The 22,723-nt window shown below is 46.5% G+C and overlaps 1 protein-coding gene across 1 annotated transcript in view; it reads left to right on the top strand.

The window, feature by feature from the left end:
• Positions 1–17,454: 17,454 nt before the first annotated feature.
• Positions 17,455–22,723, top strand: part of KCNK9 (potassium two pore domain channel subfamily K member 9) — a 96,215-nt gene continuing 90,946 nt past the window's right edge. The window contains exon 1 of the mRNA XM_017818333.1: positions 17,455–18,043. Within this exon, the coding sequence (XP_017673822.1) occupies positions 17,455–18,043 (589 nt within the window). The remainder of the gene's footprint in view (positions 18,044–22,723) is intronic.

Below are 22,723 nucleotides of genomic sequence, written 5' to 3' on the forward strand. Positions count from 1 at the left end.
TTTTCCATTGTTGGGAGGCAGGAAATCTAAGAGTAAAGTCTTCTGGAAAAACAGCTGCAAAACCAAATAGTGAATCTACCTGCTGATTGATTCAATTATATTTTGCTGTGTAAGCTTTTTGAAGTGCATTACATGTTCCTTTCCAAAAAACGTTATTCACAAAGAACCTGATAGCTCTTCACCTCAAAAGTTGAAGAAACTCATGAGCTCAAGTATCAAAACCTTCAGATCCATCTTCTGTGCCATTTAAAGTGAAAAGAATTGCTCTTTGCCTTAGCAGTATGGGCAGTAGTTTTTTTCTTATGAATATATTTTAGAATCAAGGGTTACTATAGGATGGAAAGTAACTCTGAAGGTCTCTAGTTGAACCTCCTGTTCTAAGCAAGACTTATTTCAAAGTTGGGTCCCCTACAGCAGAATTTAATATATCTAAGGATGGAGATATCACAGCCTGTCTACCAATCCTCATTGTGAAAAATGGTTTGTTGCAAATAGCAGAAATTTCCCTTTTGGCAACTTGTGTCAGCTGCTTCTTGTCTTTTCACTCCGCACCCCTGAAAAGAATCTGTCTCCATCATTTCTATAAGCACACAGCAGGAGTTAATAAAGTTTTTTTCTTTAATACGGGCAAATATGAAACACTGAAAGCAATAATTGTCTGGGTAAGATTATGTGTGAAGGTGAGGTACTTACAAAATTAATAATTGGGATATTAGCTTCTAATGGCAAAATTCTTCAGCACAGGTGTCATTGTGATAGGACACATGAAAACATAAAAGTAAAGAAAGCAAACAGACATATTTAATGCATAGGTTAATTTCTATGTCTGTAATGTTTCTTGTTACAGTAAGTTCTCCTTCTCTCCTCCAAAGCACCCAGCCCTAACCCCAGCTGTCAGTTCTGTGCAGGCATGCAGTGCTCACAGAACCTGTCTCAAATATGTGTGACTTTCTGCCATTTACCAACACTTTCATGGCGTTAAAAGATTCCCATATAGGATATCATAGGAATGGAAGGAAAAATACCACCATGGCCCATTGAAACTGCAGTGCATTTCTTCTGTGAGAAGCAAATCTTTTCCATTGGCCACAGCATAGGTAAAGTAATATCAGGATAAATTCAGAGTGGTTTGCAGTAGTCCCTGAAATACTTGTAATTGCCAAAGAGGATTTTTCAGATAAGATTAGCATAGGCATTGGGGATATAAAGCCACAGTGTTATGGCCTTTAGTGATACTGACTGTTACACTCTGCCTCCTTGCTGATGCTGCAGCCCTGAGGGACAAGGTTTGCTAATGCTGCTTTAGGGCCTGAGGGTGGTGGTTTTCCATCCTCCTGAAGGTAGCATGAACACTAAGTTCAGATGTCCAAGGGGCTTCTCAGCTCTCAGTCCCAGCTCCCCTTTTGCACACTGGGAACAGGAAGACTTCAGTATGGTCATTAGTATTCAAATTTTTCTGTGTAAAATTAGTTTTACCCTTTATGGGGCACACTTGGGCAAGGATAACAAATCCCTCGGAAGGCACACAGTTCAATTATTGCAATCAGCACTGAGATCTTAATTTTTGAAAAGGCAAGAATATACCAGTATCAAGTGGTTCATTTCTGCAACAGCAAAGAATAAAGCAACTGTTAAATACCAAAGCCCTTATTCTCCTGTGTGTGCTAACCTAGCCCTTCAAGGAAATTTTTGGCACATGTGTGTCACTAATCAGACCCATTCTCATTACAGTACAGCTGTTTTAGTGCCTTTCCATAACCCTCATGGATCTCTCCCAGGCACTGAGTCAATACAGTGATTTTAAATGAATACAGCTCATGTATTAGGACTCTTGTGGTAGGTCTTGTGGGAGAAAAAGGAGGTCACAGGAAGAGCAGTGCTGCTTGCTGGCTACTCATGGATGGTGGGATCTCTATTAAAGATCTTGAATCTGTTTTAACCAACATTGTGAGCAGACAAAGGGCCATCCATAGGACCAGGAGGGCAGGAAGGTAGGTTAAAGCAGCCCTGGTTCATACCAGACAGTTGTTGTGCTGAATTCAGACGTCTGGAACAGGAACTAAGACAAATTGTGTGATCTTGTTGAGTGCAAGCGCTGGAATACCTGGCCCCAGATACTTAAATTACAGCAACTGGTGTAAAACATTCTTTGCTGGCTCAATGGTGATAGATGATTTCAGTTAGGTCCAGAGCTAACTGGTATCTATTCCAGCTGATGCTGGCATATGTTAAGTGCTGGGCACCTTCAGTGCTGATGTTAAATTATACTAAAAGAGGGGTTCTGTTAGCAGTTCGGCCATTGACTTTAATGAAATAGCTAATTTGATCATTTTAATTATGCGTTGAGGCAAAGCAAGAGCATAAATGTTAAAATATCATTTCATGCCAGTAGAGAGAAAAGTTGACATTTACCTAAACCAAGGACTAGATTGCTGAGAATGAAGGAGAGAGATAATGAGCAAATGCAAAGGAAAATAGGAATGAAAAGGTGAGACAATCTGAAAGCTGACAAGACACTGGAAGGACATGATCTGGAGCAAGAGAGGGCTGGAGAAACCTTCAAGTGGGAAGAAGATAAGAAGTTTTGTGAAAAGGTTTCATGTGCTTCTTTAGTTAGGGAGGAAGAATCTCAGTGCTGAAAAATGGAGCCTCTATTTCCTGCAGTTCTGAAACAAAGCATTGGTACCACACAGACAACAATATCTCTGGATTCTCTTCTGAATGGAATTATTTCTGCATTTGTAAAGCTAAATTTGATCAAATTCCCACAGGAAGAGAAGCAGGCACACAGACTGTCTTTTTTTAAATTTATTTTTGTAACAAATAAAGCCATACTTTCATTGTGACAGGCTAACAGTTACAACAGGCTACCAACAATGTTAGCAGAAAACAGGTTTCCAAGAGAGAAAGAAAAACAGGATTGCACAATCCCTTCAATACCAGAAGCAGAGCAGAATTACCAAAGCACTGCAATTTGCAAACCCTTCTGGCACCAAAGTATGTCCTCCACTCAGACAGTTCTTTTGCTTTAGCCCTTCATTAAGTGTGTGTGTGCGAATCACCTAAATTCCCCAAGTGAAATTGTGACATAGAAATTTTAACACTGGTTTTACTGAGGGCCAAAATGTTGGCGTACAGACTTCACAGGGATGTTAATCACTCACCATTTGGTGTCCATTTAGCACGTGGATGGACATGGGGCTATGGGAAGGCTGGATATTTTTGAAGGCTGGTGAACTCCTGCTTTATGTACGTTATGGTAGAGCCAGATTTTTCTTTCTTTCTTTTTTTTTTTTCCTTTTAAACCATTTTTTATCTTTATTAAGAACTAAACCTATGACTTGTAGTGAGCTCTATCAACACCTTTGCCCAAAAGCTGAGAGGTGCAAATCACTGCAAGAGCTGGAGCCCAGTCCTGTCATTCCCTAGCCAGACCTTACATAGGTCTGGAAAAGCTGCTGTTGATCCACATCCTCACCAGGAGATGTTGAATGGAATCTGATGGGAATACAGAGCTGGAGGAAAGTTTCCTGTGAGTAATTTCTCATGAGAACACGATTCCTCACAAAAGAAATTCCCTGTTTCTGATAAATTTAGTAGCAATACTGCAAAAAGAGAACACTGGGCTCATATTAAAAATTTTTGTTCTTCCCAATCCAGTAGAGAGAGAAATTCCCTAAGATCTTACAGTCTAGTAGACTGTTTCAATCTTCTATTAAAAGTATATAATATCTGATAATTTCAGTGGTTTATTGTCTATGTAATTGGATGCAATGAATGGATTGGGTCAAATTCTCAACAGGTGTAAACCAACCTTGACAACTGCATTTTCTTCACTTTCTGTCAGCTAAAAATTCTGGTATGACTTTGAGATTATCATGTAGTGGTTTGAAATCTTGTTTGTCTGGGGCTGGCCAAGGGGCAGTTTCAGGGAAATCTGGTCCCCACAGATGTTAGACAGGTACTTGGGGAAGCAGATTTGGCCTCTGTGTCTGCATTGCTTTTGATTGAGGTTTCTGATCTGCACAGGTCTCCTGTGAGCACCCAGTCAATGCTGTAATTTCTCTAAGATGCAGTTTTCTGTCTGTAAGATGCAGGTAGTAATTTAACACTGAATTTCTCCTCACTCAAGTGATGCAAGGAAAAATCCATTAATGCAAGGCATTTGGGTAATCAGGTAATGGTGACTATGAGCATCACAAGTACCTGGATATAGTCCTGCAGAGAGATGCACTCATATTTATATGGAGATAGGAGTTGTGCTTTTCTATCTGCTACGGAACCATTTGACATTCTGTGTTGAAAAAGCCCAAGACAGGGAAATAAATATCCTAATTGCAGTTCCAGAGAAGAATTATGTGGAAATAAAGAATGAAAAATTGAAAAGTGCTGTTTTAACTTCTGTTGTCATTTGTTCTGCCAAGCTATGTGAAGGTTTTGAAAAATAAAAGTGCTATTTTGTGGCTCCTGCTCTCCCTCTGTAATCATCCCCTCTCTTTTCTCTAAAGCATCATGACAGCGTGTCAGTTAATAGTGATCTTACATAGAATTAAATTCTCCCTCTCTCCTCAAACCCCTCAGACTGAGCTCCAGGCCTGACCAGGTCAGGCCTGGAGCTCCTGTCCTATTCCTTAACCACACAAGTTGTGCTAGGATGGATTTAATGACATATTCATAATAGATGCTTTGGGCTAAATCCTAAAGGTCTTTTCTTTCATCCTCAGCCTCTGCTCGTGCTCCCAGTGAAACCAGTCATTTCCACCAAACCCAGACTTTAATTTAGTAGACCTCAAGACACATAGAGAATCAATCATATGCCCTGAGTAAGGTTATAAGGTTCTTCTTCCCATACGTGAAGAAACTGAGGCCCAGAGTAGTTCAGAGAGTTTCACCCTGCTATACCATCACCTCATACAGAGCCAGGAACACAGACCTCTGATGGCATCCCATGAAGGTCATCCAGAGCTTTTGCCTCATGTCATGGGTAAAGTGATTTTTCCTGAGAACTTGCATGAGCTGATGGCATCAGGAGTCAGCAGGCAAACTGAATCCAGGAAAATGAGAATCATAGAAAGAGGCATGGAGTCAGGAGAGGAAGAGCAAGATAAACAGAGTACGAGGGCCAGAGTAACTGCGAGGTGGGAGTAGAAGTTGAGCGATGGCGGAGGATGTGATAACAGATGAGGCTGCTATAAGAAGCCTCAACTATTAGTAGTGTATCAGTCTTCTGTTTTACTTAGCAGTGTGCTGGAAAGTGTGATGAATTCAATCTTGTGTAGCTTGTGGAGAGGCAGTGCTACGCACATTTTAAATGCAGAAGATGCCGCGATCTGGAGTGTGTCTCAGCCCCTGTTTTATCTTGCACACCTGACATTTACTGCAGCAGGAAGTGCAGTGCGGTTTATTTCACAACGTTTATATGAAAAACATGTGCCCTGCTGTTCATACAGTTGCTAAGAGGATGAGATTGATAGTAAGTGGTCTTGTGAAGCTATCAAGCAGCTTCATATTCAGAGCTCAGATTTCTGCCTTTTCAGTCTGCTCAAAAAAGGCCTTTTTGAGACTTTCCAATCTGCCCAGTGGGTCCTTTCAATCTGCCAGAAATTGTTAATCCTTGCCAAGACATCATCAAAAATTCCCAACCCCCTCCTTCCCCAACTCGTTTGTCTGACTCAGCAGGCCAGAAATATCATTTGCCATTTTCTCATCGACTTTTGACCCACAACTCTTCCCTGTTATTAAATGTGACTTTAGAGCAGGTTCAGTGAGGAAGAGCCCAGCAGTGCCCCGAGCACACACACTGTAGAACCAGGGCCAGCACCAGTCACGCTACTTGGCCAACATCAACCACAAGTTTTCGCTGGCCAAGTGACATTGCCCAGGGGTGTGAGGAGGTGTGAACCATGACTGCCTAGCTAAGCTGGCACCAAGTCCTAAAAGCAGTGTGGTTACACAGCAAAAGCTGCGTGCTGCGGTCAGACAGCTTCCTTTGCTGGTGGGGAAAAGCTACTAAGCTTATGCAAAGCTCTGCTTTGCAGGCAGGCGTCTGCAGATACTCTCAAAGACGCTTTCCCACTATAGTTCAGCAGTAGAGAAATGCATCTACTGCAGACATAAAATGAATCTCAGGGGAAGTCTATTTAAACAGCAAGTTTCCCTCCTAAACTGTCTTTTCCAGAGGATGGTGGGACCGGTGTTTTGGGAGGTGTGTTAGGGTTAATGCCCACCTGCTATCAGCACACAGAAGGATTCTCCAGCTGCACTTGGGGAGACTGGGATTCGAAAACTGAGGAGTTGGTGGAGTTCTGGCCCTTTTTTTTCCTCTCACATATGAGCTTGACACGCAAACACAGTCAAAAGTCTCTGCAGTATTATGTCCGTTCAAAAAAAAAGCCTTAGCAAGAGATGTGCTCAGAAACCATCAAGGCACACAGTTCAGAAACACAGTTCAGGTCTGAGAGCCCACTTTATTATGCCAGTACAGTGATAACTTCACTGGATATAATGTGCCTTTCCCAAGAATCCCCTAGGTTTCAAACATTACATGACAGACTATCTGTCCCCTTGGGGAAACTAAAATGTGGGTGTTATATGTTCCCCCCTCTACTTTGTTGCCTTCAAGAAAAAATGCCAAGAGGATTCATCCAGAGTCTCCAGACAGTTGGAAAAGCTGCAGACACAGCCGAAGTGGACATTGATAAACATTTTCTGCAGTTCTGACTGCAATTTTTTCTGCCCAGTGCCAAATGACTGATTGCATCATCTCCCTCCTAATCCTACATCCTCAGCATCTAATTTCTCTGTCCACTTCCTTCCTCAGTCTCCTACACCTTCTTTCCAGTCTGCTTTTGGCCCCATCTAAGTTAGATTCCCTGCATGAAGACCTTCACTGTCATACTCTTCACTCTCTTTGTGCATTCTGCTCCTACCACTGATCTTTTCTGTCTTGCATGTGTATATTGTGAGCCATCGGTGGCAGCCATCCCTATTCTTGGTTGGTCCTTCAAGATAGCTTTACTGAGCCTGGTTGGAAGTCGAGCATCTCTAAACCTACTAGTATGCATAATTTTTCAAATCCTACCTCAGTGACTTAAATATATTACACAGAATCACAGAATGAGCAAGGTTGGAAGGGGCAAGAGTGGGTCAAAGGATTGTGTCCAGATGATTCTCAGATATCTCCAGTGAGGGAGACTCCACAACCTCTAGGAAACCTGTTCCAATGCTGGGTCACCAACACAATAAAGAAGTTCTTCCTCATATTCAGGTGGAACATCTTGTGCATCAGTTTCCACCCACTGCCTCTTGTCCTATTGCTGGGCACCACCAAGAGAAGCCTGGCTCCATCCTCAGACACCTTTCCTTCAGATTCTAATAGCCATTGATAATGGCCCCTCTCAGTCATCTCTTCTTGAGGCTGAACAGGCTCAACTCACTCAGCCTTTCCTCCTAAGAGAGATGCTCCAGTCCCTTAATCATTCTCATAGCCCACATCTCTCTTGCACTGAGGAGCCCAGAACTGGACACAGCACGTCAGATGTGGCCTCACCAGGGCTGAGTGGAGGAGCAGGATCATCTCCCTTGACCTTCTGGCAATGATCTTCCTAATGCACCCCAGGATCCCTTTAGCCTTTTTGGCACAAGGGCACACCACTGGTCACGGACAGCTTGTTGTAACCAGGACCTCCAGGTCCTTCTCCACAGAGCTGTTTTCCAGCAGGTCAGCCCCCAGACTGTCCTGGGGCATGGGATTGTTATTCCCCAGGTGCAAGACCCTGCTGAACTTAGAGAGTTCTTCTCTGCCCATCCCTTCCACCTGTCAAGGACTTGGAGGACTGCACAGCCCTCTGGGGCATCAACCACTCCTCCCAGCTTTGTGTCATCAGCAAACTGGCTGATGAGGCATCTACCCCTTCATCCGAGTAATTTATGAATAAGTTAAACAATACTGGGGTATTGAACCTTGGGGGTACTGTAGGTTGTTGAACAAAGCCACAGGTCTCAGAACAATGAGATGTGACACCATGCATGTATAAAGGCAGCAGAACCATGACAATGCTAAGTTGTCAATTTTGTGGCCAAGAGAGACAAAACCATAGAAATTCTCTCTGTGTTATGAGTGACCACAAGAAAGAAATACTATCCCAAAGCACTGCTGTATGACAGTCAGGATATAGCAACCTGCATTTGGTTCATGCTCTGCCACTAATTCATTTGCTGGGCTTGTAACCATATAACAATCCTGTGCTTCAGAGCAACCATCTGCAAACTGAGTGCAGTACTTACTGAATCACAGGCATGTTGTGAGCCTTCATCAATCAATTGTGGTTTTAAAAGGAATCTCAACTCCTGGTCCAAAAGTGTAAATCATCATAATTTATATCCTTGTTTGAATTTTTTTTATACAAAACTGTTTTTCTATTCTTTTCTCATAACAAATGTAGACTAGGTCAATTCTCAGTGTGTTACTCCTGATTTAAATGTGTGTGAGAGAGTTGAGAATCAAATTTCTCATCTTCAGACAGAGGAAGGCTCTTGATACTGTAGCCATTTACTCACCCTTGAAATGGAAGCTGTTTAAGAGCTTTGTTTGACTTCAACAGCAGGAAAATGTGCACCTCACTTTGCTCAGCATCAATCCTTTTTAAAGCATATTGTGTGTTTACAAGCTGTCTTGAGCACTGAAATTGATTTTAGAGCTGGGCAGTTATTAAAGGTTCATTTTCCTTCCCTCCTCCAGTTTCAAACTAAGTAATAATATGAGGTGGTGGGAAATTCTCTCCATGAGCTGCTACTGCCTTTGCCCTGACTCTGAGTTTCTCAAGAAAGGTTTTCACTGCAGTACATATCCTGCCTGATCTCTACAAGTAAAACTATGATCTTCCTTTCCAAGAAACAGTTTAGCTTTGTGTGTGTATAGAGGTTGGAATTTATTTTGGAAAATATCTGTAAGAGACTCTGGCACAGCTAAATGTAATCGAATTAGCAGAGCTTTAGGCTTCTTCTGTGGTCTTACTTCAATTTCAACACAGTTAGATACAGTAATAACAATATCTAGCATCACTTTCTTAATTACCAGTCAGTCCAACCACTGCCTGAATTTGGTGAGATAAAGCTGACACCTCCAGCATGGCTGTGGAGAAGAGGGAAGAAGCTTTTCTTCCACTTGCTCTACAACAGATTGGCTTGCTTGGCCCTAAGGTGTCTTAGAGTTCAAAGTTGCACCCACAATAAGAGTATTCAGGGATTACGTTGGAGTATTCAGGTCATAGAGCACTGAGGCAGGTTTGCAAGAGATGCAAGTAGAGGCAGTGGGGACAGCTCACAATTGCCCATCTTTGTTTGTGAAAGATCTAAGCTAATGCTGCAGCTGGATCCCCCACCTGCCACAGGCTTTCTCTGCAGCTTTGGTGAATCTCTCTGTTCCCTACATGAAAAATGGCATCTGCAGGTGGAAAATGTTGGTTGGAAGAAGTGTTACCATTACTGAGAGGTGGTCAGGTCAAAAATTACGGGAATAGAGGACAGAAAAAATATGTTAGAACAAAATTCACTCTGAAAATTACAGAGGTATCTGAAGGGTGACTGTATTCATGTGTCCTCAAACAGGAAAAAAAATACAGGGAGGTGTGAAAGACCCACTCAATCTCTTCCAAATAAAAAGGATGAGTATACATCAAGCATTTATTCAAAAAAGATAAAAGCCTTTGGAGAGAACGTGCTGCTAAAGTAAGCAACACAGAGAAGTAAGGTAAAACTATATATTTCATTCACATTTTATTCAGCCTTATTCTAAATATTCTGAAAATTATTTTTTTCTGGAAAGGACAGGACAATTCCATGGCAAATATTCATTTTCCCTTTACAGTGGCATTCCATTAGTAACAGTTGTAGCTTATTGCACTAGCCAGGAAGCCCCCCAGCAATTAGTTTCCGTCTTCAGTGGTGATTTTAATGAAATGCATATTTCCGCCAATTCATTCAGAAATTGTTGCATCAAAATACAGTACCCACTGCTGCTGGAAGATGTTTCTCCTAGAGCTCTGCATCTTTGCAGCTTTGGTGATGATGGTGATGGTGGTGAAAGCTGTACTTGTAACAGGGATCTTCCTTTCTGCTTTTCCAGGTTTCTTCTCAAAGACTTATTCTTATTCAGGGCCAGTGTGCATTAAATATTATATTGAGGCATCAGCTGCAGTAAATGCAAAAATGACAATCACATTGCGAGCATTTGGTAATCTACAAATAGACCTGGAAGTCACATTGGCTCAGGAAACTTAGATGGAGTCAATTCAGCAAAATATGCATCAATAACCAACACCTTTGCTGTATTAATCCTTCCAAGGCAGCTCGTTCCTCTATAGTGTGCCTACAAGACGTGCATACATTACTGCCAGTGACTGATGCCGTCCCTGTAGCTGCTCATGTTTAATGAAAGCTTTGTGCCTATATATAAATTCTGTGTTTGAGTGAAATATCTTCCAAATCCTTCACAGCAGTTCTGGAAGAGACCTTTGGCTTGTATACCGAGAAGTGAACTCACCCTTTCTGCCACGCACAGGCTCTGCAGAATAAAAATGATACATGAGTATAAAAATAGAACAGAAGAGACTATTTAGGTTGGACCAGATGCTCACAGTCCTGCCACCTAGGTGGATTTAATATTAGTGAATTCCCTGTAAAAAGAAATGAGTGTGGGAAAAATACGAAGCGTAGGTCTGATCCTGTTCTTTTTTCTCCCACGTGTGAAGTTGCTTCACACAAGCACTCTCCCTAAGTCAATGAGACTCTTCGTGCATGTTTTCTGTCACTGCTGATTACTTTCAAGAGGACTGTCATGTTGCAGGCACAGGGGAAATGGAGGCAAGAATTAAAGCACCAGTCCCCTGTTCTACCTGCTTCTGCACAAACACTGCTCGACGAAGGGAACGCTGTTGAATCATTTGAGTCCTGCCTGAGTGTATCCAATAGAGGTTGCACTCCTTTGAACATCAATGGGAAAAAGGTACAAAGAATAAAATGAGAGCTGCACAGGGAAGGTTCCCTCCTCCATCATTTTTCCGAACTACTGCTCTAAGGACACAGGTTTATTCACCCAGTAACCTGAGCTCGGCTGCCTCTTGCACTCAGTCGAATAAGTCCATGGTCCACAAACACTTCAGTGACTGTCCGAATGCACACAGCTGGCAGAAGGAAAGGACATAAAGAGAGCTTGTGTAGCTAAAAGGGAAGTTTGACTCCTTATAATCCAGTTGCTAGTACTTATCATTTTAATCTTTGCATTCTTGATAATAACCTGATCCAAAGGCCACCAGAGCTGAAAGATATGGCTGTGACAGGCTGAGAGTCAGGCATTGCATTTTTAACTGAGCCACTTCCTAGTTCTTAAAATTACGATGTTTACTTTGCTGCTGCTGCACTGTGAAGGACAGACTTCATTCATGGCCAGATCATTTAATGAATGAATTTTGTAGATTTGCACAGAAGAATTTTTATGGGGGACCTCTGGTGATTCCTAATCACTGAAATCGCAGTGTTTTTCTTAAGTATTGCCAGTCTCACAGGGCACTGGAATTGCTAGAGATTTGAAGCCCTCCTCTCATGTAAACAGCACGGCAACAACTACTCCTTCCACGAATTATCTTTTAAAAGAACATCCACAGCAAAATTCAACACCCATCAGGTGTTGATATATATCTCCTGTTTCCTAAGGGCACACAGCCCTGGAGAGCACAATGACTCTTTCATAGTAGCAATTCAAAGAAATACCCCAAAGGGCCAGAGACACTTTATAGGGCAAAGTGAGCCAAGGTTACACCTTTGTCTTGCTCACCTGTGCACATGGAGCCTCTCACTCTTATGTAGTAGAGATGAGGGAGCCATAAGGAGATGTCACATTATGGCCCTGCATGGGGAACAGTAGCTAAAAATGGGGCTACCTTCTTGAACTTTAAAGTCTTTACCAAGGCGTGATGGCATGGAGTAATTGCACAGTGTGTTCTCTTTTCCAGCACAGGGCCTGGGGACCACTGAAGGAAGCCTGACCTAAACAGATAAAAGGGAATGCTCTTCCTTCTCTGTGTCCACTGAACCCCTTCTTTGGAGAGGATGAGAATTTTTCACAGAATCATAGAATGGTTTGGGTTGGAAGGGTACCTTAAAGATCATCTTGTTCCAATGCCCCTGGGATAGGCAGGGAAATCTTCAGCTAGACCAGGTTGCTCCCAGCCCCATCCAACCCAGCCTTGGCTTGAATTTTTGCTGAGGATGCAAAAAAATTTAGCTGGGTTCAGGAAGAGAGAGAAAAAGTGCTTGGAAGAAAGATCCATCATGGGTCACCAAAGAAAGCAACTTACTGAGAACTTAGAAAAACACGATTTAAAATAGTTTGAGACTGGGAGAATAGTTAAGGAATGAAAAAGAACCACACATACTTGTTCTGTTTGCATTTCTCCCTTGTGCCTGGTACAGCCTCTGCTGTACCATAAAGGACTTCAGGGGTCAATAAACCTTGTCCTGAAGCAGAACTGCTGTTCTGGTCATCTTTGTGCCACCATTTCCAGAGAAATAAAATGGTTCATTGATAATCTATGTAGAAGAATAAACAGGTTATCTCTTCTTCTTTCTAATTTTGATCATATTTTTCAGTTATTTTTCTGGTTTGGGTTTTTTTTTTTCCTTTTCTGGTTTGTTGTGACTCTTGTGGTTCACATGGAAGATGGCTCATGGATTGGCAGCTCTCAGCCCCTTCTTGCACAGAGAGAGACATTAGATTGCTCAAGGAGAATCACTGACAGGTCCACAGGAGGGACTGCAGAGGTCCACAGAAGCAACTCAGAGTGCAGCTGCCTTGCTCTTAGCTCTTGCCTTCATTGCAGAGTGAACTCAAGGTGAGACAGGAGAGCTGCTGTGACATAAGAGCACCCACACAATCTTACCTTGAATGTGGAAGATTTCAAATTCCCACTGGCTTTTTGTGGAGAGAGTAGGTGCAAAACTGGATTAGCACAGCTGTCAGCAGCCAGGGCACCCACTGCACACCTATCTTCCAGCCTGTGCTCTCTCCCTCAAGCCAGACCAAACCTAGAGGAGCTAAGTTATGTGTTGGTACTTTGAGTTTACTTTTGTTTAGGTGACTAACCATGGTTTGTTGGTAGCTTCATCTATAACTGGATAAAAGACTTTTATTTAATCTTATGGAGAAACCTTTTGTCCAGGAATTTTTAGTCACTTCTACGTATATTAAAGAGAGAAAAGCTCTTCACTCACTACTTACTCCTTCAATGCTTTCCTGCCAGCTTTACAAAGAGAAATTTTCTAGATTCTTCATCTTTACAGTTTCCTTTTCTTTCAGTCATGCCATACACCCCAGGTCCAAATCCTATACTCAGGCTGAAAGTGAACTTTCTGTTCCTGGATGTGTGTGTGTCTCTGCCTCTCACTCGGGTGATGCCAGCTCAGCCTGGCACTTCAGTAGAGCCTGTGAGCTGAGCCATAGATCATCCTGCCCAACGTCAGTCCTTCTCCCTGGTGTTTGCCTGACATCTCTGTTGTAGATTGAAGGATGGAAGGGCACTTCTCTTTGGAAGTTAGTTGCTCTGTGGTTCAAATATATATTGGCTGGTGGGTCTGGATGAGTAAAGGCTCAGAATCCTCCAAGTAAATCCTCAGAGTAGTGGATACTTTCTTGGCAATGGGGTCAGCAAAAAAAGAAGAAAATCCCAGACTCTTATGAATGTAAATAGATGTTTAAAAAAATAACTGTTACTTTTCTCTAAGCAATGTCAAAACCTTTATGAGTACATAGAATGGCAAATATTTCCTATTCCTCAACCCCAACAAAATGTTAATATTCAAATATTTCTCCAGAAAGCACTACACCAAATAGCAAGTTGTCACTGCCACCTGATCAGAGGAAGGTTGCAAGCTCATGGCTGTGTCTGTACCCCCCCCCGACTGTCACACTACGCTGTGCCCTAAGTCCCATGGAGACCTCATCCCTTCCCAGCTGTGCACAGGCCTCACTTTGACCCCACAGTAACCACCACTTTCCAGCGAAAGGTTAATTACTCCAGGGGACATTTCCATCCAAGCTGTTGCCCGCAGGTTGCAGTCCCTTCCTGAGTGCTATTTTTAGACCATCTCCTTCCTTGCTATTGATCCCAGTCACCCTCTGTTAATTAGATACACACAACACACACAGCATTTGCAACTCATTTATCAATTCTGTTCAGCACCTCCCTCCCCTGAGATGTAATTTGGAGCCCTCCTTGAATCATGTTATTGATCTTTCCCAGCAACTTTGCTATAGGATTCTCTGTGTTGCAAACTATTTATAGATTCCTCCTCTCCTGCTCTCCCTTGGGGAATCAGAAATGGGCAATGGTAATCAGACTTCTATTTTTAAGGAGTTGATCGAAACCAGATATTTCCTCTTTTCTCCTCCTTTCCCCTCCCTCCCCCTGTTGCTTCTTTCGGCAGGTGAGACCTTGTTGCTGCATGTGGTGCTGTAACAATTGTAGTAACGCTCAGGTGACGTGATGCAGAATTTGACCTGAGTTAACTCGTTTGCTGAATTGATGAAATGAATTCTTCCTCCTCCCTGCATCAGGAGTTTCAGAAAGGGCTTTATGACCAGTTTTGTCTGCTTATCTTGGGATGCATCTTTCAAAGGGCTTCATTCTTGGTGACTGGCTTCTGATCTGATCCATCTGCCCCCTCATATTTAAGGAGGTGTATCCAAAGGCGCTAGACAAGGTCTAATCCAGAGTGAGACAGAGTTGCTTTTAGGGATGGAAGGTTACAGTAATTAGCCCCGGGGGCCTAGGATTTGAGAGAGACCTAAAACAAGGGAATATCATCTGAGGCTCAGAGAAGTCAGGACCAGCTCAGCCCTCACTGAGTAAGGCTGAAAATCCCAGCCCTAACTGAGGAGGACGCCTACAGTTCCCAACGGCAAGGCAACATCAGGAGGGGCAGCCTTGTCTCAGAGAGGACATGAAAGCAGCCCCAAGCTCCTGTGTTAACACCTGCTGCTGGAAACCTGATGGTGAAGGGAGAGATAGGATGTGGACTAGAGTCCCTGAGGGATTGCATCATCCCAGGGTGGTGGCTCAGGAGCTTTGGGGCTGGGGATGGACTCTGTGAGACTGGGCTGTCTCCTCTGAGCCATTGGGAACATTTTGCTGTGTGTATGTGTGTTGTATGTCATGATCATAGAACCACATAATGGTTTGGGTTGGAAAGAACCTTAAAGATCACCCAGTTCCATCCCTGCGCCATGTGTCTATGCACATCTCTGTGGTTGTGGGACTATGCTGAGGCTAGGGAAGCGGCTGTGTGGTGTGGAGGTGGTGCGTGGAGGGCTGTAGTGTGGGCATGTTTTGGTGTGTGGTGCTGTGGTGCATTTGGCTGAGGATCTGAGCGAGTTGGTGTGTGTGTGGCTGTGGTGTGTGGTTGTGGGGTGTGTGGCTGTGGTGTGTGGAGGTCCGTGTGTGTGTGTGGAGGGGCTGCCTGAGTGGAACTGAGGTGTGTGGAGCTCTGTGTGCGTGCAGTGTCAGGATAAGGTGCGGTGAGTGGCTGCAGTGTGTGTGATTGTGGGGTGTGATGCTCGGGGTGTGTAGGGCTGTGTGTGTGTGTGTGTGGTCGGTGACGTGCAGTGCTCAGGTGTAGGGCTATACGGGTGTGTGTAGGGCTGTACGGGTGTGTGTAGGGCTGTACAGGTGTGTGCATGGGGGCCACGGTATGTGATGCTCATGGTGGGTAGAGCTGTTCATATGTGTATGTGGTCGGTGGCGTGCAATGCTGGAGAAGAAGGCAATGGTGTGTGAAGCTCAGGGTGTGAAGCTCTGCGTGTGTGCCTGTCGGTGGTGTGTGGGGCTGTACGTGTCAGTCTGTGGAGGGGCGGTGGTGCGTGGAGCTGCGGTGCGTGAGGCCACGGGGGAGGCGGGCACAAACCTGTCCCGGCCGCTACCCGCTGCTCGGCTGGAGAGCGGGAGGGGCTCCGGGCTGTCCCTGCGGGAACGGCACGAGCCCGCCCCGCTCCGGGCTGTCCCTGCGGGAACAGGGGCGTGGCCGGGCCCGGGGGAGGCGGGAGGGAGCGAGGGGTGCTCCGCGGCCGCTCCCGACTGGGGCGGCACCGAGGGGGTTAACGCACTCCCCGCCGCGGGCCGGGGCGGGCTCCGCATCCCGCATCCCGCCTCTCGCGGCGGAGCGGGCACGGGCACACGCACACACTCACACACACACACGCACACGCCCGCACACACACACACACGCTCTCTCACACACACGCGCGCAGGCGATGGCTGCGGGGCGCGGGCTCGCTTCTCCCCGAGATGATGTCAAGAGCCCGGGAGAAGGAGGAGGAGGAGGACGGTTGCTCTTTTTCTTAACGGCTTTGTTCTAAAAACCATCCTAAATAAAGCAGCCCCCGCCCAGAGCGCCGGGGGAGCAGCCGTGAAAGTACCCTTTTATTTTCCCGATCCCTTTTTTACCCTCTTTTCCTTTTTCTCCTTTTTTTTTTTCTCTCTTTTTTTTTTTTTTTTTTTTTTAATCTTTATTCTCGTCTCCGTCTTTGTGTCCGCCTGGGGCCGAGCTGCCCTCCCGCGCTCCCCGGGGGTAGCCGCCGGCGTTTCTCCGCTCTCGCCCGGCAGCCCTGCGGCCGGAGCCAGCGCCCTCCGCCGCCGTCCCGCCCCGCCGCTGCCCCGGGGCAGGTGCTCGTTTCGCGGCCGCCGCCGGCGCCTCCCCCGCCCTCCCGCCGGCCGGGGCGGCTCCGCGCCGCTCCTCCCGCCCGCGGGGCGCCGGCTCCCGCCGCCAGGGCCACGCCGCCGGCCCGGCGCCCCCGCCTCCCGCCGGAGCGGCGGCGCGGCCCGGCGCGCCCGGGGATGCTGCCCCCGGCCCCGCGCCCGCCGCCTGACACCGCCGCCGCCGCCGCCCTCGCCGCGCCGGACGCCGCTCCGCTGCCCACGCCGCGGCCACCTGCAGCAGCAGCAGCAGCAGCAGCAGAAGCAGCAGCAAAAGCAGCAGCAGCAGCCGCCCGGCTCCCCGCCGCCCGCCGCGCACCGCGGCGGAAAGAATAGAGAGCTCCCAGCCCGTCCCGACCCGCCCGGCCGGCGCTCCCGCAGGCAGCCGGGGGCCGGGTCGGGTCGGGTCCCCGACGGTCAGAGCCCGCCGCCCGCCGCCCCTCTCCCCGCTCCTCCTCCGCGGATGGGCGCGCTGCCGCCGCCCGGCCCCCCCCGGCCCCGCCGCTCCGCCTGAAGAAACTTGGGACGGCGGCGGCCTCCGCCTCCCCGCCGCGCCCCGCCCGGGCTGCGGGCGACCCTTCCCCGCGCCGCCGCGACAACTTCGCGGGGGGACCCGCCCGCCGCAGGACTCCGTGCCGGGGCCGCCGGCCCCTCGGCGGGGACCCCCTGCCCCTGGCCTCGGTGCTGGGGAGGAGCGGGGGTGCCCTGGATGGCCCTGCGCACTGGGACGGCTTGGTTTGGGCAGGTCCTGCGCAGAGTTTCCCGGCTTCAGGGCACCTGGTCCCGGCGCTCCAGCAGCCTCCTGTGCCTCTCTTCCTCGCAGGAGTCCGAGCAGGCGGGCGGAGAGCGGCCGCCGCCGCAGCACAAGCTGCCCCGGAGCAGCGGCAGCGGCGGCGGCGGCGGGCGCCGCCAGCCCCCCCGGCGGCTGCTCCCCTGCTGTGGCTGTTGCGGCCTGTCGGATCCCCGGGCGGCCAGGGGGGGACATGGTCCCCTCACTCGCCCCTTGCTGGCGGCCATGAAGAGGCAGAACGTGCGGACCCTGTCCCTTATCATCTGCACGTTCACCTACCTGCTGGTCGGGGCTGCCGTCTTTGATGCCCTGGAGTCCGACAACGAGATGCGGGAGGAGGAGAAACTCAAAGCCGAGGAGATCCGGCTCAAAGGAAAGTACAACATCACCAGCGAGGACTACCGGCAGCTGGAGTTGGTGATCATGCAGTCCGAGCCGCACCGAGCCGGAGTCCAGTGGAAATTCGCCGGCTCCTTCTACTTTGCCATCACGGTCATCACGACCATCGGTGAGTGTCTCCACTCGGGGAGGCCCTATGGGGCCACGGCCGGGGCTGGGGCAAATGCTCCCCGGGTTGGGAGAAAGGGAGAGGGGCAAGAAGGCTGTTACATGCAAAGGTGCCGGTGCTGGATGAATTTCTTGCTTCCCTCCTCTATTATGTAATTCATTGCTCTTCTTGGGCACTTGTTGGACTTGTCAGTGTCCCGCACCTCTTCCCCTGGAGATGGATCCTTCATCTCCTGGGTGGCACTGGGGAGGAGTGGGGCTGCTCTGGCAAGGGGAATTGGCAGTGGCCAGGTGGCTACCATGGAGCTCTGGCTTGGGCAGTGAGGAAGAGTGGGGGAAGAGGCAGGGTGACACTCTGCTGGGGTTCCCCTCAGGAAGAAGGCCCTGTTGCCGCACTCCTTCTTGCACCTTTGCTTAAGAGACATGGGGAAAACTTGGGCAAAAGGCAGCTGGATGAGAATGAAAATGAAGAGGACATGGGAACTAGATCAGCTGGGAGAGACCTTGATGTAGCCAAGCATAGCCCTGCTTTAGCAAACTTTGTTTTGGTGTTGGCAAGGGCTGCGGTGGCGGTTCCCACAGCTGTGGTCCTATTGCTGGGCCTTTCCTGGGCATTCCCAATGTGTTCCTGAAGTTTTTATTGCAGCTGGAGTGTCTGATGTGTCAACAGGTCATAGTCTGCATCAACCCTTTGTGGGCACATGGTGTGAAAGGCAAAATGTTGCCTGCTGTCACATCCGTGATGCCCAGATTCCCAGATGTGCCATTTCCCAGGACAGTCAAGGGACAGTCAGTGGACACAGCCATGGGCTGTCATTTTGTACTTCCCTGCTTCCCGCAGCTAAAGCTGAGCATTTCACACAAAGTTTGCTTCCCTGCCATGAAAATAAACACCACGAAGACTAGAGGCTGCAGTGTGCACACAGAACTGTGTTACAACTCCAGCTTTGGCTGGATGAGCAGGTTTTCTTCCCTGGTTTTGTACTCTTTAAGGTGGGTTTATTGAGACTGTTTGTAATGTTCTTCTCCCAGAACTTCTAGCCCCCTAACAACTGGGGAGATCTGAAAAGACCCTTCTAGCTCAGTGGCTGTTTAATAGTGCATTTTACAGAACAGGACAGGAAAGTAGCTCTTATTAATACAGAACGACTTGGTCTTTTTACTATTTAGGGTTTGTTACAAGAAATTTTTACACTGCCACCTAAAGATACTGAGTTTTCTGCAGAACATGATGTCCACTGCCCTTTGACAAGTACCTACTTACTTTTGTATTTGACTGTATTATACCTGGAGTAGTAAAAAAATTTCCTTTGAAAGATCATCTGACAGTATAAAGCCTATTTGCCCTTACAAAGATAAGAATTTTTAAGGAATAATTTCCTCTTCCTTTCTGCTATTAGATATATTAATATAAAAAGCAAATATTAATAGGTTATAGAATATAAAGTAGAATGGAACTTTGGCTGATGATTTGTGTTTCCCGTTGTTCATTACAATGTCAGAACTCTCTTTCCTCCTTTGACCGCTGGGTCTCTCATCCTTGACCTGTCTCTTGTCACTTATTTCTGCTAAGTGAATGCTGGACTGTCATACCCCTCTGGATTACAACAAGGCTTCCATGCACACGCCTGTGTACTCATGGTGCCCTGTACTCCTGCCTAAGACTGACTGCAACACTTGCTGCATTTGTAAGCTCAGTTGGTGACAGGTGGAAAGGGCTGTTTGTACAGTAGTTCGATGTTTTGATCGTGTTTTACCTGGAAACAAGTACAACTTGCTTGGGAAGCTTTAGCATTTTCTCCTGCAAAGAGCTGGGATTTGTTTAGGAAGCTCAGAGCACCTCAGCATGCAGAGAATAGCGTGCATTTCTGTAGGCAGAGGCACTTTGGGATGTCAGAATTGTTTAAATTTAAAAGTGTATATAGCAACAGGGAACCACTGGGAGGAAGAGTAACAATAAAGAACGGTGTAGAAAGACAGACATTCTGTAACAATTGTTCATTTGGGAAGCTCTTCTCCTGGAGGATATCTGATCCGTCTTTTAAAAGTTTATTAATAGTTGCTATCTGCATCTTGCCAAATGCACTGCTATTTTTTGTACCATCTCTTCTGTACTAAAGTGGCTTCCTGATGATATCTGATCTACTGGTAGTCTATAAAAGTGAGCATGGAGATTTTTTCTTTAATTTCTTATTATCCTAAAATAATTTGGCTCACAGAGGGGGAAAAAATACTTTATTTGTTTAAGTTCTCAGGAAAATAAGAGTTCTTATCTGTGTTTCTTGCACTGGGAAGTGATTTTAAATGTCCGTATTAATCGCTAGTGAAGATTCTTTTTTTGAAATCTGTGTGTATGCTCTTACATACATGTCCTTCTCCCTTTAAAACCTTCCAGACAGACTTTCAGGAGCACATGCAGTGGGGTATGCATTGGGGAACATGCTGTAGTCAGTAGGTACTCCAGCAAAAGTGTGTCTAACTAACGGGCTGATTTTTAAAACTGAATGAACAAAGACCTTGCCTTCCCTAACCTGGATGGGCACCTCTATCTCCACAAAACTTCTCTTCTGAGAAAACAGTGACAGGAATCAGAGGACCGCAAAGTCGAGCAGTATGAATGTGGTCGCAGACTAATTTATGTCTAACTTAATTGTACTCCGTGATACTGCCGTGCTAGCAACATGTCTGAAGCAATTACCTCTTTGCTGTGCTGATTTCAACTACTGTAGCTTTAATTTAATCTAAGGCGTTTATGGCTGGCCGTGGCCCATCAGCCCACTGCCCTCGGTAGACGGGAAGAGGCCGGTGCTTCTCGGCAGGTGCCGGGGCAGCGGCGCTGCGGGGCGGCCGCGGGCGGGGCGGGGCGGGCGCTGCTGCCCAAGGGACGGGTCCGGCAGTGTCCCCGGACCGTGGTGCTGAAGGGAAGGTGCCTCTTCGCCCTCGGGGCGTGGGGAGTGAAGGGACAGCTCTATCAGTGTCCTCGGGCGCTGGTGCTGAAGGAACAGGTCCAACAGTGTCCCCGGAGGTGGTGCCGAAGGGACAACTCCGGCAGTGTCCCCAGACCGTGGTGCTAAAGGGAGAGCTCCACCAGTGCTCCCAGTCCGTGGTACTGAAGGGACAACTTCGGTAATGTCCCCAGTCCGTGGTGCTGAAGGGGTAGATCCTACAGTGTCCTCAGACCGTGGTGCTGAAGGGACAACTCCAGCAATGTCCGCAGTCCGTGGTGCTGAAGGGACAACTTCGTCAGCGCCCTGGGACTGTGGTGCTGAAGATTCAGCTCCCGTCCATCTCCTCTGCTCCGGGCTCCCCTCATCGGGCAAACTCTGCAGCTTGTTGCTTCCCGTGAAAACACACCATTAAAGACCTGTTTGGAAGGGAGCATGAAAACCTGAAACCCTCCTGTGTGAGGTGAAGTGCTAAGATTTGGTCAGCTCTCACATCTCCTCAAATCTCATTTGGCTTTTATTGGAGGGTGGTGGTGGGTTCTTGCTTGTCAAGCTGAGTACTAAACGAAGAAGCAAGGGCTAATCAAGTAAATGGAAATAGTTTGTTTTTCACCTGGGGCACACCATATTTTTCTACTCCGCAGTGCAATGTTCTTTTCTTTTTTCTTTTTTTTCTTTTTTTTTTTTCTTCAACTGACACAAGAACAAAAAGATTGACAACAGCAGGTGCTACATCATTCAATGAGTCTGCTCTTTAGATCCATTAGGGGACAAAAAAGGATCATCTTTCACAAAGTTTTGGTTATGTTTGAATTTTGTGAAAGTTTTCAGGTGCTCAAAAAGAACTATTAAGCTTTTCTTGGCTCTCACCAGTTGCTGAGTTTATTTCAAGATTGTTCTAGTTTCAGTTAGCTAGTATAATTTCCTATCCATTTTCAGTTACACAGTGAAAATGATGGAAGAGAGTAGTTTAATGAAATTCTTCATCCAGCTACTTGTCTTTTACGAGATACACTGTAGAATATGCCACAGAGTTCTTCAAGAGGCATGAAGGGAAACACCAACTTTTGAAAATAAAAGGTTATTACTAGGATTGCTAATAAGTTTTAGTGCCTTTTTCTACAGGTCTATAAGAGTCAGTAAACTGCTTCTATGTAGGCAGGTGTCAACACTGTCAAAATGTGTTATTGGTATGGATATCGCTCTATCATTTAGGCCTTAAAGGGTGATAGTCATACTTGATTTAACACCACCGAACTCTAGTAAACACTGAATATTTCTGGAGGCTTGTGCAGAATGTAAGAACTGAAAGCTGTTTATGTCACCCTAAAATGAACTGAAACAACAAACAGATTGAAGATTGTTATTTAATTATTTTTTTCCTGAGAAGTGACTGTAAGGGGAGCAGAATTAAAACGGTTTGTGCTGTGAATTGCTAGTCTCTTTTTATAACTTTTGGACCTTTGTTTTCAGTTTTGAACCTACTACAAGCACTGAGTGAACTATCCTGGTGAACACAGAAAAAATACTTTTTTAACAATATGGTGCAATACCTGTAATGGTGAATGGAACAGGCACCTATTGATGGCTGTTTGGCTACTGAGGAACTGTCTGCATCCAGATGAGAACATTACATTTTTCTGGCAGATGGTGGCCTGACAGGGAGTTTGAACCTGCATTAATGAACTAAGCAAACACATGTTTAAATCCATTTTGAAATAGCAGTTGAGTCTTCA

Source organism: Lepidothrix coronata, unplaced genomic scaffold (genome assembly GCF_001604755.1).
Source record: "Lepidothrix coronata isolate B3197 unplaced genomic scaffold, Lepidothrix_coronata-1.0 Scaffold67, whole genome shotgun sequence".
Lineage (NCBI taxonomy): Eukaryota > Metazoa > Chordata > Aves > Passeriformes > Pipridae > Lepidothrix > Lepidothrix coronata.